Raw genomic sequence first — 18,188 nt, 5'->3', positions numbered from 1 at the left:
GAAGAAGAGACTTACTTGCATCACCTCTTGACAAGAGGAGAAGGGTCTGCACACCCTTGACTGATAATGTAGCAGATGACTAGTAGAAGTAGGAGGAGTAGGAATACTCTGGGTGCTGATGCTAGGCCAAAGGGTAGCACTCTGTATTGAAGAAGATGTGTTTCTATCTGAAAGCAGAGGTATTTCCTGTGAGCCGGAAAAATGGGGGATATACGTATCGTTTTCCTTGAGATCCAGAGAGAAAAGCCAGTTCTCTATTTGGAGATAGAAATTGTCTAGGAATAGCATATGAAACTTGTATGAAAAACTTGATAAGAGCTCAGAGGTCGAAGAATGGGCACAGTCCTCTGGTCTTTTTTGTTGTAAGGAAATACTTGAACATAGAACCTCTGGCCCTTCTATTGCAGAGGTACTGGTTGATGGAAATATTGAAAGGAGGTCTGCTGAACATAAAGTTTTTTCTTGGAGGCCTGTGTGGAGGTATTTTGGAAATGTGAAGCACAGCCTTCATTGAAGACCTACAAGGCCCAGTTAGTTGTTGGTGATTAGAGTCCAAAATGTTAAAAATGAGTCAGACAACTCTCAGTGGGATGAGGAGTAGGGTGGAATGGCAAAACTGTGGCCAGTCTCTGGATAAGGAAGTACTAGAAACATTGGTAGTTCAGTGGCAATTGCTGGATTGCTGGAGGTAGCAACGCCTTTGTCAATCAGAATTTCAAGTAGAGAAACAGATTAACTCTTTAAGAGTGGAACAGTGCAGGCAGGACAGCTAAATACTGTGGAACAGTTTATACTCCGAGTTCAGGCCAAAATGTAGTGCTCTATGTCGAAGACAAGTTGACCCATGCAGAAATCCCAGGCACTGCTTCTGATTATGCTCCTGGAGGGGTATAGTTAGTTATTTTATAATTTTATGTATTCTTTTTTTATAAGATGGAAAGAATGCGAAGATTGTTGTCTAGAAGATTATCTCCTACCTTCTTTGATAGGTGAATGGAACCCCTCGATAGTGTTGATGTCGGAAATTGATAGAGAACTCTCCTTGTTTGAATGGAGTTCTGGCAAAGGTAAATTATATCTTTAGTTCACCCTAGTCATGCTGATGAGCATTAGTGGTATAGGGTGAGTGAACTTCCAGTGGATATGGATGAAGGTTAATAGGGCATTGATTAAGTGTTCTGGATCGCAAGGCAGTCAATGCATTTCTAGAAATTCCACACTTTCACATGGAAGTTGTCTGATCGTTTATTGTGGTGGTGGATCCAGGAGAATTCCTGTCATCTCTGGATTTGACAGAAGCCTATCTCCATATTCCCATCTTTTCGGGACAAAGGAAATATTTTTGATTTCATATTCATCATCAACATTTCTAGTATGTTGCCCTTCCTTTCGGACTGGTGATGGCTCCCCACACTTCACCAAAAATCAAGGTGGTGGTGGCTGCTCACCTCTGCATAGTGAGAGTCCAATTACATCTCTATCTGGATAACTGGCTTATCAAGGCCCCATCCCAGCTGGAGTGAGAGCAGGCAGGGCAGACAGTGGTGGCTCTTTTTCAGCACCTAAGCTGGATTGTCAATTTCAAGAAGATGCAGCTAACGCCCACTCAGACCTTGGAATATCTGGGGCAGATGGCAGGGCAGATGTGAAAAGGCAGGAGGAACTACAATCAATAAATGCGTGGATGAGGAAATGGTGTGAGGAAGAAGGATTCCACTTCGTGAGGAACTGGACAACGTTCTGGGGCAAGAGCAAGCTCTACAGGAGAGATGGACTGCACCTGAGCACGGCGGGAACAAGACTTCTATCAAACAACGTCAAGAGAGGAATAGAACAGGCTTTAAACTAAGAGGAAGGGGAAAGCCGACAGTCGACCTAGCGTCGATGATTCGGAAGAAGATATCACGTGATGATACTAAGGGAATGCAAGGCTCGGAAGAAACAAAGGACAAATTACAGGAGCCGACTAACCCAGAAGAAGTGGTTAGAAGGAGTGTACCAAAAGAGAAGACACTAAAGACCGAAACACAGGGAAAGGAAATGAAGACACTTAAATGCCAGGATCTAAACTGCATATATACTAATGCAAGGAGCCTAGGAAACAAAATGGGGGAATTAGAAGCCGTGGCCAATGCAGAAGACTTAGACATCATTGGAATCTCTGAAACATGGTGGAATGAGGAAAGCAAATGGGATACAGCACTGCCGGGATTTAAGCTCTATCGCCAGGACAGGTCAGGACAGAAAGGAGGTGGAATAGCCCTATACATAAAAGAAACCATACAATCGACAAGAATAGACACAGCGGAGACGACCAACAAGCTGGAATCGCTATGGGTTAAAATACCAGGAAGAAAGGGACATGAAATAAAAATGGGCCTATACTATCGCCCACCCGGGCAAACCGGAGATATCGATAAGGAAATGGAAGCCGAGATGAAACAAGAATGCAAAAACGGTTGCACAGTTATTATGGGAGATTTCAACTACCCCGGGATAGACTGGAGTCTTGGAAACTCAAAATGCACTAGGGAAACAGAATTCCTGGAGGCTACACAAGATTGCTTCATGGAGCAGCTTGTTAGAGAACCGACGAGAGGAAATGCCACTTTGGATCTAATCCTAAATGGGTTAATGGGACCAGCAAAGGAAGTGGAAGTAGTGGGACCGTTGGGAAACAGTGACCATAACATGATCAAGTTCAAGGTTGAAGCAGGAATACCAAAAGGAAAGAGAACCATGGCGACAACTTTCAACTTCAGAAAAGGAAACTATGAAGCAATGAGGAAAATGGTAAGGAATAAACTTAGGAACACTTCCAAGAAATGGAGGATGGTAGAACAGGCCTGGTCTTTTTTCAAGGACATGGTGAACGAGGCGCAAAATCTTTACATCCCCAGATTCAGAAAGGGGAGCAAAAAGAGTCGAATAAAGGACCCGATATGGATGACTAAAATAGTGAAGGAAGTGATAAGTAATAAGAAAAATTCATTCAGGAGATGGAAAAAGGACAAAACTGAAGGAAACTGGATAGAGCACAGGAAGTATCAAAAAGAATGTCACTGTGTGGTTCGAAAAGCTAAAAGAGATTATGAAGAGAAGTTAGCCAGGGAGACTCGTAATTTCAAACCGTTCTTCAGATATGTTAAAGGGAAACAGCCAGCTAGGGAGGAGGTGGGACCGCTGAATGATGGAGTCAGGAAGGGAGTAGTGAAGGAGGAGAAAGAAGTCGCGGAAAGACTGAACATGTTCTTTTCGTCTGTATTTACAAACTAAGACACAACCAACATACCGGAACCTGAGCAATTCTTCAATGGAAATCAAGCAGAAAAATTAACATTCATGGAAGTGAGCCTTGAAGATGTGCGCAGGCAGATAGATAAACTAAAAATAGACAAATCTCCAGGTCCGGACGGAATCCATCCAAGGGTTCTGAAGGAACTAAAGGAGGAGATAGCAGAACTACTGCAGCAAATATGCAATCTATCCCTGAAAACAGTCGTGATCCCGGAGGATTGGAAAACGGCCAACATCACGCCCATCTTTAAAAAAGGATCAAGAGGTGACCCGGGAAACTACAGACCAGTGAGTCTGACCTCGGTTCCCGGAAAAATGGCAGAAGCACTGATAAAAGAAAGCATCGATGATCACTTGGAAAGAAACAAACTTCTTATAACCAGCCAACATGGTTTCTGCAGGGGGAGATCGTGCCTAACCAACTTACTACACTTCTTCGAAGGAATTAACAAACAGATGGACAGAGGTGACCCCATAGACATCATATACCTTGATTTCCAAAAAGCCTTTGACAAGGTGCCTCATGAACGATTACTCCGGAAACTGAAGAACCATGGGGTGGACGGAGACGTACATAGATGGATCAGAAACTGGTTGGCAGGTAGGAAACAAAGGGTAGGGTTGAAGGGACACTACTCTGACTGGAGGAGGGTCACGAGTGGTGTTCCGCAGGGCTCGGTGCTCGGGCCGCTGTTATTTAATATATTCATAAATGATCTAGAAACAGGGACGAAGTGTGAGATAATAAAATTTGCAGATGACACCAAACTATTTAGGGAAGCTCGGACTAAAGAGGACTGTGAGGAATTGCAAAGGGACTTGAACAAACTAGGAGAATGGGCGACAAAATGGCAAATGAAGTTCAACGTTGAGAAATGTAAAGTATTGCATGTGGGAAGCAGAAACCCGAGGTACAACTATATGATGGGAGGGATGTCATTGAATGAGAGTACCCAAGAGAGGGACTTGGGGGTAATGGTGGACAGGTCAATGAAGCCGACTGCACAATGCGCAGCGGCCGCTAAGAGAGCGAATAGAATGCTAGGTATAATCAAGAAGGGTATTACAGCCAGGACGAAAGAAGTTATCCTGCCGCTGTATCGGGCGATGGTGCGCCCACACCTGGAATACTGTGTCCAGTTTTGGTCGCCATACCTTAAGAAGGATATGGCGTTACTCGAGAGAGTTCAGAGAAGAGCGACACGTCTGATAAAAGGGATGGAAAACCTTTCATACGCTGAGAGATTGGAGAAACTGGGTCTCTTTTCCCTGGAGAAGAGGAGACTTAGAGGGGATATGATAGAGACTTATAAGATCATGAGGGGCATAGAGAGAGTAGAGAGGGACAGATTCTTCAAACTTTCAAAAAATAAAAGAACAAGAGGCCATTCGGAAAAGTTGAAAGGAGACAGATTCAATACAAATGCCAGGAAGTTCTTCTTTACCCAACGTGTGGTGGACACTTGGAATGCGCTTCCAGAGGACGTTATAGGGCAGAATACAGTACTGGGATTTAAGAGAGGATTGGACATTTTTCTGCTGGAAAAGGGAATAGAAGGGTATAAATAGAGGATTACTGCTCAGGTCCTGGACCTGTTGGGCCGCCGCGTGAGCGGACTGCTGGGCAAGATGGACCTCAGGTCTGACCCAGCAGAGGCATTGCTTATGTTCTTATGTTCATTCAGTTCGACATGGCGTGGGACTGTGTTTTTCTTCCCAAGCCACACAAACAGACACTCCAGAACAGATCAGGGATCTCCTAGTGCTTCCAACCCCAACTGCCTGGCATTACCTTCAGGTGTTGGGTTCCATTGCTGCCTTCCAGGAAGTTGTTCCCTGGGCCAGAGTGCACATGCGACCTCTACAGGAGTCACTCCTGTCTCGGTGGTTCCCTCAGCATCACCACCTCCAGATGCCACTCCACTGGATGAGGGACAGCAAGGAGCAGCTTATGCTGGTGGCCTCATGCTCTCTTCAGACAAAGATACTGGAAGGAGGGGGGATTTGGGGTAGGTTTGGAAGAGAGGGAAGGGTAGGGGATGGCTCATGGGGGGACCTCCATTGGCAGGAGGGAGTGGGTGTCCTTCCTGCCGAGTTTTGTTTTGTTTTTCTCAGGAGGGGGAGTAGGCATCACTCATGCTGATTTTATCGGGGGGAGGGATCGGTCCCCAGTGCCGGTTCGTTGGGGGGATGTCAGGGAGGGCCATCATCTGCAAGAGGGGTGCTTTTTTATCTTTCGTTACGTATGTTTAACCTGTAACTTGTTCTGAGCTCTTTGGGGAAAATGGGATAGAGATCAAAATTTTTGAATTCAGTTTAAGTGTTTATATTTTGTTTTTAAGATTTTACATGGGATCTTTGCTCTTCTTGTTCCTCTGCTGTGGAATGTTTAGATTTTTATATGTGAGAGGCATTCATCGATTTAAACTTTCTCTTCCTTCTAGGAAAGGAATTCAAAGAGTTAAGAATTTTAGCAGCTCTCTGGCGTTTCAATTTCCCCAACTATGGAGTGAACTTCCCCTAATTTTGAGGTGTCCCTGTTCCTTCCAACTCTTCCATAAACTTTTAAAAACTTTTTTATTCGATAAACATTTTGAAAACTAACTCTTGTATTTTAACTTTATTTTTTTAATTTATTGTTAACCGCATCGAGCTTCCTTTTGGTTGAAGACTCGATATATAAGGTTAAGTTTTAGTTTAGTTAAATAAATATTAAATGTCCTCAGTTATGAATCTCATGTGGTTAAAAACCCACCTCTTCAAGAATGTGTTCAACTCATAACTCCTCTCACCTTGTGTTTTGCATCCCCAACCCTATATGTCTGTCCAAGTTAGAATGTAAGCTCTTCCAAGCAGGGACCGTCTACTAAATATCAAAATGTACAGCGCTGCATATGCCTTTCAGCACTATATAACTGATAAATGGTAGCAGTAGTAGTAGTAGTGGGTTGAGCCAAGTTGATAGGCCCAGGAGCACAACAGCAGAGTAAAGAGCAAATGCAGCTTAGCTTAACTTCACTTCATTGTCAGCAGTTGGTTTCTAAGTTGTTTGCTGGTATATTGTTAAAAATAATTTGGGGGAAAATAAGAGAGCAAGTGCAGTTAAGGTACGAGCTCACTTTAAAAAGCCTTGGAGATATTTAAATGTGTCATATCTCTTCTATCCCATCTGTCTTCCAAAGTATACATATTTAAATCTTTGACTGTTCCCATAAGCTTTATGATAGAACACTTCCCATTTTAGTAGCTGTCCTCTGGACTAACTTTAATTTATATCTTTTTGAAGGTGTGATCTTCAGGATTGTACACAGAATTCTACATGAGATCTAACCAGCAATTTATTCAGAGGCACTATCGCCTCCTTTTTCCTTCTAACCATTTCTTTCCCTAAGCTTCTGAGCACCCTTCTGGCTTTTGATATCATCATAACTACCTATTTGACTACCTTATGGTTGTCATAGCTTTGTTGAAGTTTTCTTTGCTGGAAAGCATCTGCCAAGCAGCTCCTTGATTCATATCATCACTTTGTAGTATTGCCTGTACCATTCTTAATGAGACACATTACATTCATTCATATAGTACAGAGCAAACTTGTTTGTGTAATCTGTTCAACTCTGCATCATCGTCTTGACTGAATTCCTCCTCATGCTGACAGTTATCTCAAAACTGGAGTAACTGTGAACATGGGAGTTATTCAGTCCTGCTTGTTGCAGGAGAATGCAAAGTTGTAGCGGGTGTTCTCCATGGTTAACGGGATTAATCAGGGACATAGTTGTCCTCACTTCCATGTTAGTTCCATAACTCAAATAGCATGACTTAACTTAAGGGGTAATTGAGGAGATTATTGTATGTGACCATGCATGCCCTGAACTTTCCACTGGCTATTCTAGCACCATCGGATGACATTGTCCTCTTGTGTTCTGATTAATCCTACTTTCTTTGGAGTTAAACCTTGTACAGATAAACAACTTTGCTTTACCTCCCTCTGCCACATACCAGATTTTTCTGTAATAAAACAAAGAATCAGTACATTCTGACTTAATATTTCAATATTTCTTTAATTGTGCTAAGAAATAGAATGATGAGAATATTACAATTGTACGTCAAGCAGAAGCTCAGATTTGAACTAGCCTGCCCATGCTTTACACTGGTATAATTGGTTTATTTTTGTGTAGTCCAGTATTTTTATTGATTGGGTCTTTTTATCTGTTCTTTAGGGTGCTCCTGGACAGAGCATATTCAGACTGCGACAGTGCGCTTTGCCAGCTGGATTCTGATATTCTTTCTTCTCCACAAAGCTCTTCAATCAATCAATTTGCCAATACCTCAGAAACAAATACCTCGGAAAAATCTTTCTCTAAAGACCTCAGTCAGATATTAGTCAATATCAAATCATGTAGATGGCGGCATTTTAGGCCTCGGACACCATCGCTATATGAAAGTGAAAATAATGAATTCTCCTGTAGAAAATTTCACAGGGGTATAAATCGAACAGGGACAGCACAACCTGGGACTCGGGCATGTACCTCTTCATCAAGTAAAGGTAGCAGTGGTTCACCACACGTTGGTATGTGTTTTTCTAACCACCTTTTTTTTTTTTTTTTTAATGTTTGTAAGATCACTGAAACTTGGGGGTCCTTTTACTAAGGCACGCTAGTGCGTCTTAGTGCTCACTAAATTCTAAAGCGTCAATAGGATATAATGGCCGTGTTAGAATTTAGCATGCACTAAGACACACTAGCATGCCTTAGTAAAAGGACCCCATGTTGCAGGGATCTCTTTTTTCTGACTTATCTGTTCTTTTATTAGTGGCTACTTGTTTTATTCTTTAGAGTTGCTATTTTATGCCATATAATTTTAAAATGATAGACAACAATGTGGTGCTATAAGTTAACTATAAATCTAAAAATGGAATATAATGATTAGCATAATAAACTAACAATTATTATTCAGTAAGCCTTTGCCAATACCAGAAGCCATAGAGATACATAGTAACATAGTAGATGACAGCAGATAAAGACCCGAATGGTCCATCCAGTCTGCCCAATCTGATTCAATTTTAATTTTTTTTTTTCTTCTTAGCTATTTCTGGGCAAGAATCCAAAGCTCTACCTGGTACTGTGTTTGGGTTCCAACTACTGAAGTATCCGTCAAAGCTCACTCCATCCCATCTACCCCCTCCCAGCCATTGAAGCCCTCCCTAGCCCGTTCTCAACCAAAAGGCCATATACAGACACAGACTGTGCAAGTCTGCCCAGTACTGGCCTTAGTTCTTCAATATTAATTATTATTTTTTGATTCTAGATCCTCTGTGTTCATCCCACCATTTTTTGAACTCTGTCACCGTTTTCCTCTCTACCACCTCTCTTGGGAGCGCATTCCAGACATCTATCACCCTCTCCGTAAAGTAGAATTTCCTTACATTGCTCTTGAGTCTACCACCCCTCAACCTCAAATTATGTCCTCTGGCTTTACCATTTTCCTTTCTCTGGAAAAGATTTTGTTCTGTTAATACCTTTCAAGTATTGAACGTCTGAATCATATCTCCCCTGTCCCTCTTTTCCTCTAGGGCAGTGGTTCCCAACCCTTTCCTGGAGGACCTCCAGGCCAGTTGGGTTTTCAGGATAGCCCTAATGAATATGCATATAATGGAGGTGCCAGGCATGCAATCTGCTCCATGCATATTCATTAGGGCTATCCTGAAAACCCAACTGGCTTGGGGATCCTCCAGGACAGGATTGGGAATCACTGCTCTAGGGTATACATATTCAGGGCTTCCAGTGGCGCAAACCTACTATCATTTTTGTCGCCCTCCTCTGGACCGCTTCAACTCTTCTTATGTCCTTCACCAGATACGGTCTCCAAAACTGAATACAATACTCCAAGTATGGCCTCACCAACGACCTGTACAGGGGCATCAACACCTTCTTCCTTCTACTGGTTACACCTCTCTTTATACAGCCCAGCATCCTTCTGGTAGCAGCCACCGCCTTGTCACAGTTTTTTCACCTTTAGATCTTCAGAGTCTATCACTCCAATGTCACTCTCCCCAACTGTGCATATCAGCCTCTCTCTCTCCTCCTAGCACATACGGTTCCTTCCGATTATTAATTCCCAAAATACATTACTGTGCATTTCTTTGCATTGAATTTTAGTTGGCAGATATTAAACCACTCCTCTAACTTTTTCAGATCCTTTTTCATGTTTTCCACTCCCTCCTCGGTGTCTACTTTGTTACAAATATTGGTATCATCCGCAAAAAGGCAAACTTTTCCTTCTAACCCTTCAGCAATGTCACTCACAAACATATTGAACAGGATCTGCTCCAGCACTGAACCCTGAGGGACTACAACCTCACCTTTCCTTCCATTAACCACCACCCTCTAGCAACTGTCTAACAGCCAGTTTCTAATCCAGTTCACCACTTTGGGTTCTAACATCAGCCCTTGAGATCTCATTAAAAGACCTCAGCTGCACACAAACCAAACTTAAACATAGGATATGAAAAATTACAAGCCAACCTCTTCATCAGTCTTCAAGAATTATCTTACTTTTTATCATCCCAATTAGTCTTTAGTGTTTAATGTACGAGGGTCATTTCATAATTAATGCACACTATTTTGTTTTTTTAATTTACATGTTTTATTTTTTTCCCAAGTATTTCTTTACAATCCTTCAATATAGTCTCCCTGGTTTGCAATGACCGAGTCCCAACGTCCGGGAAACTTCATTATTCCATCCAAGACACCGTTTTAGTTCAGTGGCCGAATATCCACGCGTATGTTGTTTCAACTTTAGAAAAAGGTCAAAGTCTGGTGGTCTCATGTCTGGACTATAGGGAGCATGAGGTAACACCTCCCAGCCGTATTCGTATAATTTTTCAATGACATTCCCTATGTGCGAGCGAGCGTTGTCGTGAAGAACGAGTGGCCCAGCCAAGAGCAACTGTGGTCGGGTTTTGTGCATTATTTGCAGAAAATCACAATAATACTGCTATGACACTTCTTCCACATGAAACTTTGTCTATGATGATGATGCCTTCATGATCATAAGCAAAAATCATCATCTGTTTGACTTTTGATTGAGCTCATCAAAATTTTTTTGGTTGTGGGGAAGATAAAGCTATCCACTCGTCATTGAAAAATTACGCGAATACAGCTGGGAGGTGTTACTTCATGCTCCCTACAGTCCAGAAATGAGTCCACCAGACTTCGACCTTTTTCCAAAGTTGAAACAACCTATGTGTGGACATCGTATTGCATCTCTGGAAGAGCTTTTCTTCCACAGGTACCCGAGCCATTCGGCAACTGAACAAACGGTGTCTTGGATGGAATAATGAAGCTTCTCAGACATTGGGACTCGGTAATTGCAAAGCAGGCAAACTATATTGTACAAAAATACTTGGGAAAAAACCCCCAAAAACGTAAGTTAAAAAAAATAAAATAAAATAGTGTGCATTATTTATGAAATGACCCTCGTATTATTCCAACATTCCAGAATTTTGTAAATAATAATCTTTTGCTATAAAGTACTCATCTTTCTGTGTAGGTCTTCAGGGACTCTTGACATAAATTCACGTTTTGCTCAACACTGCAAAAGCTTCCTCTACTCAAACTGCCCAAAGCTAATAACATTTATACCATACATTCAAAAACAACTTAATTATCACTGCAAGCAAAAACAAAGTCGCACTAACCATTCATAATGCTCTGTCATCCTTCAACAGTCTCATAACGATAGAGGCAGTTTCCACTTACTTCCTTTATATCCCCTTCAATCACGTGATCATTTCAACCGATCTGAGAACACTTACACACCAATCTTCACATTCTAGTGCAACAGGCACATCATTCCTGAACCTTTGGGTAGCTAATCTATTCCCTTGAGAATTCGTGTAGAGAGCCTCATTATAATTGTTTGCTTCACCTGCTATGTTTCTGGCTGTCCTCCAACTCCCCAGTTGTGTCTCTACACGCAAGATGGTAGGAACCAGTCTCTTCTGTTTGTGTTTATTGTCGTCGTCCCCCCCCCCTGTTTTTTTTCTATCTTTTTGTGAGGCTTTCGGTGTTGCAGAGGTTCCCAGTTCTGGAACATCTCTGGCTGCAGCAGAGCTCAGACTCTGAGGTCAGAAGTTTGCAGCCAAGGGGCAGACTGCCTGACAGTGTACCCATTTGGTCAGCCTGCACTAACTATTTGGGAGCTTGGGTACCGTTCTCTTGGAAATAAGACTCTCCCCAGGTTCTGTCTACAGTGGGCTTGAACGCAGGCTGAATAGCTCCATGATAGTTTTATCCAGGATCAGTGCTGACTGTTTTCTCCCCCCCAGTTCTACACGTGAGTTCTGGTGGGGGTTGAGATCTCAGACCAGTCATGGGGTCTGAGAGGCAGTCTTCTTTCCAGGCTTGATTGAAGCAGATGTTTTCCAGTAAACTAATAGCTTCAATAAAGACAGCTCTCATAACCCACATAGCACAATGAGTTCAAGGTTGATAGCCTTAAAAATGAAATGGGGGGTGGTCTATAAATTATTTTTTTGGGGGGGAGGAGATGTTCTGGGGCAAGAGCCAGGTTCACCTAATCCTAAAATTTCTAAAATTTGACCTTCAATGAAGTTCTCAGAGGCCATTTTTAGCGCTAAAATTGCTGTCGCTGTGGCCATCTTGAATTTCCCGATTTGGAGGTAAGAGCATCTATCTCCCTCAAAACACCTCGATTTAGCTCAAAATCAGCTGAGATGAACTCAAGCCAGGATACTTCGGATTCATTCCAGATTTGCACTGGATGCTGGCCCGAAGATCATCTGTGTTCCATATCCCACATGAGGGACTGGGGAGCGGGAGTCGTTGGCTTGGCTTCATCTAGTTCCCTTGGGGGTTTAAGTTCTCAGATGGCGCAAAAGGTGTGGTTGGTGCAGGAAAAAGGCAATAATGCGTCCCCGACAAAGTGTAGCCATGCACCTGCTGCAAAACCCCAGAAAGGGACATGGGAGCAACCGCAAGGGTCTTCCGGACATCCTTGGCAAGGTTTTTCTGAAGACTGTTTGATCAACAATAGCTGTATGGAAATGGAACCCTTGGGAGTTTGCGGTGATACTGGGGTTCAATTCTCTTAGCGCAAATCCACACCAACAGGGCCATGTGTACAGGATGGGGGTCCACTCAGATGAGGAAAGTTCAGTAAATGTGCCTTTATTCTCCCAGTCTGGGTCCTCTAAAGCAGGAGATTCTGCATCATGGTTTGGTGGGACCGGATCAGGATGGAAGCCCTGGATCTCGGAGAGGACCCAACAGTGTGCAGGCTATGTAAGTCCTCTGCTTTTGGAGATAATTATGAATTCTATCCAAGAATTAAATATAGAGACTTCTCAAACCTCAGCTACCCAGTGCTCACTCATGATCAGCACTAAGACTCAGACCATGTGCTTTCCCTCTCACCAGGACATTACTAATATGTTAATGGACCACTGGGAAGTCTCGGAAGGGCTCCTCCAGATGTTCAAAGCCATGACTGAGTTTTATCCAATGTATGCAGCCTTTAACTAGCTATTTACTCTACCAAAGGTGGATTCTCTGGTGGCGCAGGTGATCAAGCATACCTCTGATACCCAGGACTGCAGGCTGGATTTATTCTCATGAGAACATTTCAAAACCTCAGGGTTAAAGGCAGCAGCAGCAGCGGTATCTTATATTGCATGTGCTCCGCACGCCAAATTGCACCACGGTCTGGAAGCAGCTACTGAACAGGATCACCAATTTCTAATGTCTGTTGTGGACTATATAGCAGTTGTTCAGATTTCCCCATATTCTTATTTCTGCCTGCAGGATACTGTGGATCACAGTGAGTGGGAGAATCAGCCTCTAAGGTGATACTGAGGAAGCAGCCATATAAAGTGCAATTGCTTTTTTGAAAAGGTCTGGATGATCTCATGGCCAGCAGGCAAGATCCTAAACCAAAGTCTTTGCCTGACTGCAGACCAAGAACCCCTAGGGGGTCAGGTCGAGGTAGTTTTCATAGCGCCAGGCGTTTTTTTGCCATTACTCAGGGGAATCATTGGTCCAGAGATTATTTCAAGGCTTTAGAGAGATTTGGGGGAATCAGGTGCCCCCAATCTTCAGGTTTCCGCCCCCAAAAAGCAGTTATGATGCCTGGCAGGTGCCAGACCTCCAAGAATTGGAGGGAGGTTAACAGCTTATTGGGAGGCATGGGTGGGGATTACTTCCGACCGCTGGGTATTGGAGATTATTCAGGAGGGGCTACAAGCTCGAGTTCTTTCATCCCCTTACAGATCTCTTTCTAGATTATCCAGCAAGAAGGCCAGAGAAAGCGGTTAGAGTTAGAGCGACTGTACAGAGACTACTAGATCTGGCGGCCATAGGAGCTGTACCAGATGAAGATTTGGGCTCAGGCAGATACTCCATATACTTTATATTGCCCAAAAGAGGCTCAGAAGACTGGAGGTTGTTTCTAGAACTTAAGGCAATCTAATGCAGCTCTCAAGATTCCATGCTTCCTCATGGAGACAGTGTGGGTCGGTCATTGCATCAGCGGCACCAGGGGAATTTCTTGCCTTGTTGGATTTGACTGAGGCTTATTTGCACATCCCTATATTTCCAGAGCACACATGATATTGAACATAAGAATAGCCTTACTGGGTCAGACCAGTGGTCCATCAAGCCCAGTAGCCCGTTCTCATGGTGGCCAATCTAGGTCATTAGTACCTGGCCAAAACTCAAGGTATAGCAATATTCCATGCTACCGATACAGGGCAAGCAGTGACTTCCCCCATGTCTTTCTCAATAACAGACTATGGACTTTTCCTCCAGGAACTTGTCCAAACCTTTTGTAAAACCAGCTATGAAAGGTTTGGAAAATTCCTGGAGGAAAAGTCCATAGTCTGTTATGTTCTTGAGCAGCACTTCCAGTTTGTGGCTTTGCTGTTTGGCTTGGTCCTGGTGCCTCACAACTTCACCAAGGATATAGTAGTAGTAGTAGTAGCAGCAGCAGCATACCTCTGCAAGGCAAGGATTCAGGTGAATCCATATCTGGATGATTGGCTGATAAGAGCCTTGGCTGAGTCTGAAGGAAGGACAACAGTGCACAGGGTGATCAGCTTCTGCAGAGCCTGTCATGGGTGGTCAACTTTCGGATAAGCCACATAGAGCCGATTCATTACATTACATTACAGATTTCTATTCCGCCATTACCTTTCGGTTCAAAGCGGATTACAAAAAGAGTTATGGAAGAAGGGTTACAATGTTAGATCAGAAAAGGTTTCCAAGAGAGGGAAAAGTAGGATCTGGGGTTAGGGAGGGGATGGTAAGAGGGGGGTTAAGCTTTATCATGGTATTAAGCTTTATTAAAGGATTTCTTGAAGAGTATAGATTTTATTTCCTTTCTGAACATCTTGTAGTCTGGGGTTGTTGTCAATAGGTTGGACACTTGGTTGTCTATCTTCGCTGCCTGAGTGGCCAGTAGTCCATTGTATAGTTTTTTCCGTTTTACTTCTTTGATTGGGGGGTAAGTGAATGGGGTGTGTGTTTTTCTATGCCTGGTAGAGGTGGTTTGGATGAGGCGGTCGTTTAGGTAGGTTGGGCTGTCTCCATTTATAGTTTTAAATAGTATACAGTAGAATTTAAATTGTATTCTTTCCTGGATTGGAAGCCAGTGAGAATTGATGAATGCCTCAGTAATGTGATCATGTTTTTTCAATGAATAGACGAGTCTCAGAACTGTATTCTGAATTGTCTGTAGTTGTTTAATCATTATTACAGGGCAGGGAAGGTAGAGGATGTTGCAATAGTCTAGGACAGTGTTTTTCAACCGCTGTTCCGCGGCACACTAGTGTGCCGCGAGATGTTGCCTGGTGTGCCGCAGGGCCGCCATCAGGGCAGTACTACCAGTCCTGCATTCAGGGGCCCGGAGCTGACAGGGGGCCCGAGGCAGGGGCGCCAGTAGCTCGCCAAGGCAAAGTGAGTCGATCACCCAGGACTCACTTTGTCTTGGCGATCTAATCTATCGAGCCGATAAGTCTTCTTCTCCCCGACGTCAATTCTGCAGTCGGAGAGGAAGTTCGGGCCAGCCAATCGCTGCCTGGCTGGGCGAAACTTCCTCTCCGATTGCAGAATTGACGTCAGGGAGAGCATGCGTCGGCGTCGGCTTTCTGTTATCCATTGGTGGGTCCTGTTCCCCGATGGCAGCGGCAGTGGCTTGGGGAACGGCAGGGAGAAAGAAAGAAAGGGGCAGGCAGGGAAACAGAAGGAAAGAAGAGAAACAGAAAAAAAGAAAGAAAGGTCAGGGAGAGAGGAAGAAAAAGTTGGGGGAGGGAATGAGGTGTGGAGGAGAGAAAGCATACAAGCTGATAGAAGGGAAGAAAGATTGGATGCACAGTCAGAAGAAGAAAGTGCAACCAGAAATCACCAGACAAGGTAGGAAAAATGATTTTATTTTAAATTTAGCAAAGTGGAGGCAGTATTATCACAGTTTTCAAAGGAATTTGCCCAAATAACTTAATAGTTAACTGGGTAAATTCCCAGAGATGAAAACTTCCCTTCACTTACTATGCACAGTTCTGAATTTATATCTGCTGTCTATATTTTACAATATGGTCACCTTTTACTAAACCGCAATAGTGGTTTTTAGCGCAGGGAGCCTATGAGCGTCAAGAGCAGCGCTGGGCATTCAGCGCAGCTCCCTGCGCTAAAAACTGCTATTGTGGTTTAATAAAAAGGATGGAGGGTATATTTGTCTATTTTTGTATGCTATAAAAACCAAATACAGAGAGAGACTGAGAGCTGTTGACGAAGAGCTAAGTGTGTGTCTTTCTTCAATTCCAGCCAGAATATCAGCTTTGTGTTCAGCCAAACAGGCCCAGGTTTCGCACTGAATAAAGTATTTTATAATTTTTCACTATTCTGTTTACTTAATATTTCATAATAAAGTAATTATAAAATACTTTCTTTGTGTTTATTTGATTCCTATTCAAGAGAATTACTTTATATATAGTCAATATAGGCACAGAGTTAAATTTTTTAACATTTTCTAATGGTGGTGTGCCTCGTGATTTTTTTCATGAAACAAGTGTGCCTTTGCCCAAAAAAGGTTGAAAAACACTGGTCTAGGATACTTAGGATTAGAGATTGTACTAGGAGCTGAAATTGTGTTTTTTCGAAGAATTTTCGGACTTGTCTAAGGTTTCTCATAACTATGAAAGATTTCTGTATTGTTTTGTTAATTTGTGGTTGCATGGTGCAGCCTCTGTCAATAGTCATACCTAGAAGTTTTTAGGGTGGTTTGCAAAGGGTAGTTGATAGAGTTGATTTCTAAGTTGGTTATGGTTGGGATTTTGTTATTTTCGAGGAGGATGAATTTAGTTTTGTCTGGGTTGAGTTTCAGTTTGTGGTCTTCCATCCAAGTCGTAACTGTAGCTAGAGTTCTGTGTAGTGTGTCTGACATTAAGAGCATTGGTTGGTCGAAAGGAATGAGGATGGTGATGTCATCAGCATAGCTATAAGAGGATAGGCCTTGTTTGTTCAGGTAAACGCCAAGAGAGGCCGTATATAGGTTGAAGAGAGTAGGGGACAGTGGGGACCCTTGTGGAACGCCGCAGTGGTTGGACCAAGATTTGGATTTTTCTTTGTCTGATTTTACTTTGTATGTTCTGGATTTTAAGAAACCTTCAAACCATGAGTATACTTTATCTGAGATGCCTATTGAGTCCAAGATTTGTAGTAGGATGTTATGGTCTACCAGGTCAAATGCCAGTTCTTAGAGTATCGGCATCCTGTTCAGCACAAAGAAGAACATGGTCTATCTGCCGGAGACCTGCAGAAAGCAACTCAGAAATGCTAAATCATAGAGTTTCGGGACAGTCCAGCACCCACAGCTTTGCATTATTTGCAGATGCTGGGGGTCGATGGTAGTGACTATATGTTATTTTATGTTAATCAGGTTTTCTATTCCGCCTTTATTTTGCGGATTGTTCCCATTCACCGATTGTATTTGCTGATTGTACCCTTTCTCTGATTGTACCCATTCGCTGATTGTCCAGCCCTTCTTTATTGTAAACCGCCTCGAACTTCTACGGCTTTGGCGGTATATAAGAAATAAATTATTATTATTATTACCTTTCAGTTCAAGGTTGGATTACCCAGGATCAGTTACCCAGGAAATTACAATGGACAGTTTGACACAGATATTCAATAGAGTTGCTAGTACAGTTATTAATACAGTTAGGTCATAGTTATAAGTTTAAGTAAGTCATCTTTGGCTCATCGTTATGTCCCAGGAGTTGCATTGGGCAGTTTTGAAATGGCAGAAAGTTAGAAAAGAGATGGAAAAAATCTTGTTCCGACTCGGATAAATTAACTTGGCGATGTGCACTTTGATCCTACAATTTTGAACTTAGGAAAGCATGAAAATCTTACTATGCCCGTAAAATAGCTAAGTCTTCTAACCGAAGCAGCATTCTTTTTAAGCTTTGGCGTTCCTTGACTAATACTGCTTCCAAAACTGATCATTCTTTATCCCCTTCTGCGGATGCCTTAGCCTGCATCCATCAAGACAAAATTTCCATTATTAAACAATCTTCTTCTTCAACCGAAATTGATTATTCTTCCTTCTATTGTAAAAACTCTACAGATGAAATTCCAACTGATTGCTTCTGGCATTCATTTGCTCCAGTCTCTGAATCCGAAGTTCTTAGATTATGTGACAGGATGAGTAAATGTAAATGCTTGTTGGATTCCTTTCCATCTTATTTATTTATTAATATTTCCCCTCAAGCCATTACTTGGCTGACTGCTCTACTTAACTTCTCTTTAGAAACAGGTTACTTCTCACATTCTATGGGTCAAATAACGGTTTCCCCTCTTCTTAAAAAAGTTGACCTAGAC

The 18,188-nt window shown here is 42.7% G+C and overlaps 1 protein-coding gene across 6 annotated transcripts in view; it reads left to right on the top strand.

Annotated features, from left to right (window-relative positions):
- EPC1 (enhancer of polycomb homolog 1) overlaps positions 1-18,188 on the top strand; it is a 387,306-nt gene that overhangs the window by 280,315 nt on the left and 88,803 nt on the right. For all 6 annotated transcript variants that reach the window (XR_004538164.1, XR_004538165.1, XM_033931500.1 and 3 more), the window contains one exon: positions 7,515-7,864. Coding sequence is in view for 4 of the 6 variants with exons in the window: in XM_033931500.1 (XP_033787391.1) it covers positions 7,515-7,864 (350 nt within the window). In the remaining 2 variants the exon portion in view is untranslated. The remainder of the gene's footprint in view (positions 1-7,514; positions 7,865-18,188) is intronic.

The sequence above is a fragment of the Geotrypetes seraphini genome, chromosome 2 (genome assembly GCF_902459505.1).
Source record: "Geotrypetes seraphini chromosome 2, aGeoSer1.1, whole genome shotgun sequence".
NCBI classification, from domain to species: Eukaryota; Metazoa; Chordata; class Amphibia; order Gymnophiona; family Dermophiidae; genus Geotrypetes; species Geotrypetes seraphini.
This window is presented reverse-complemented; position numbering and strand designations above follow the sequence as displayed.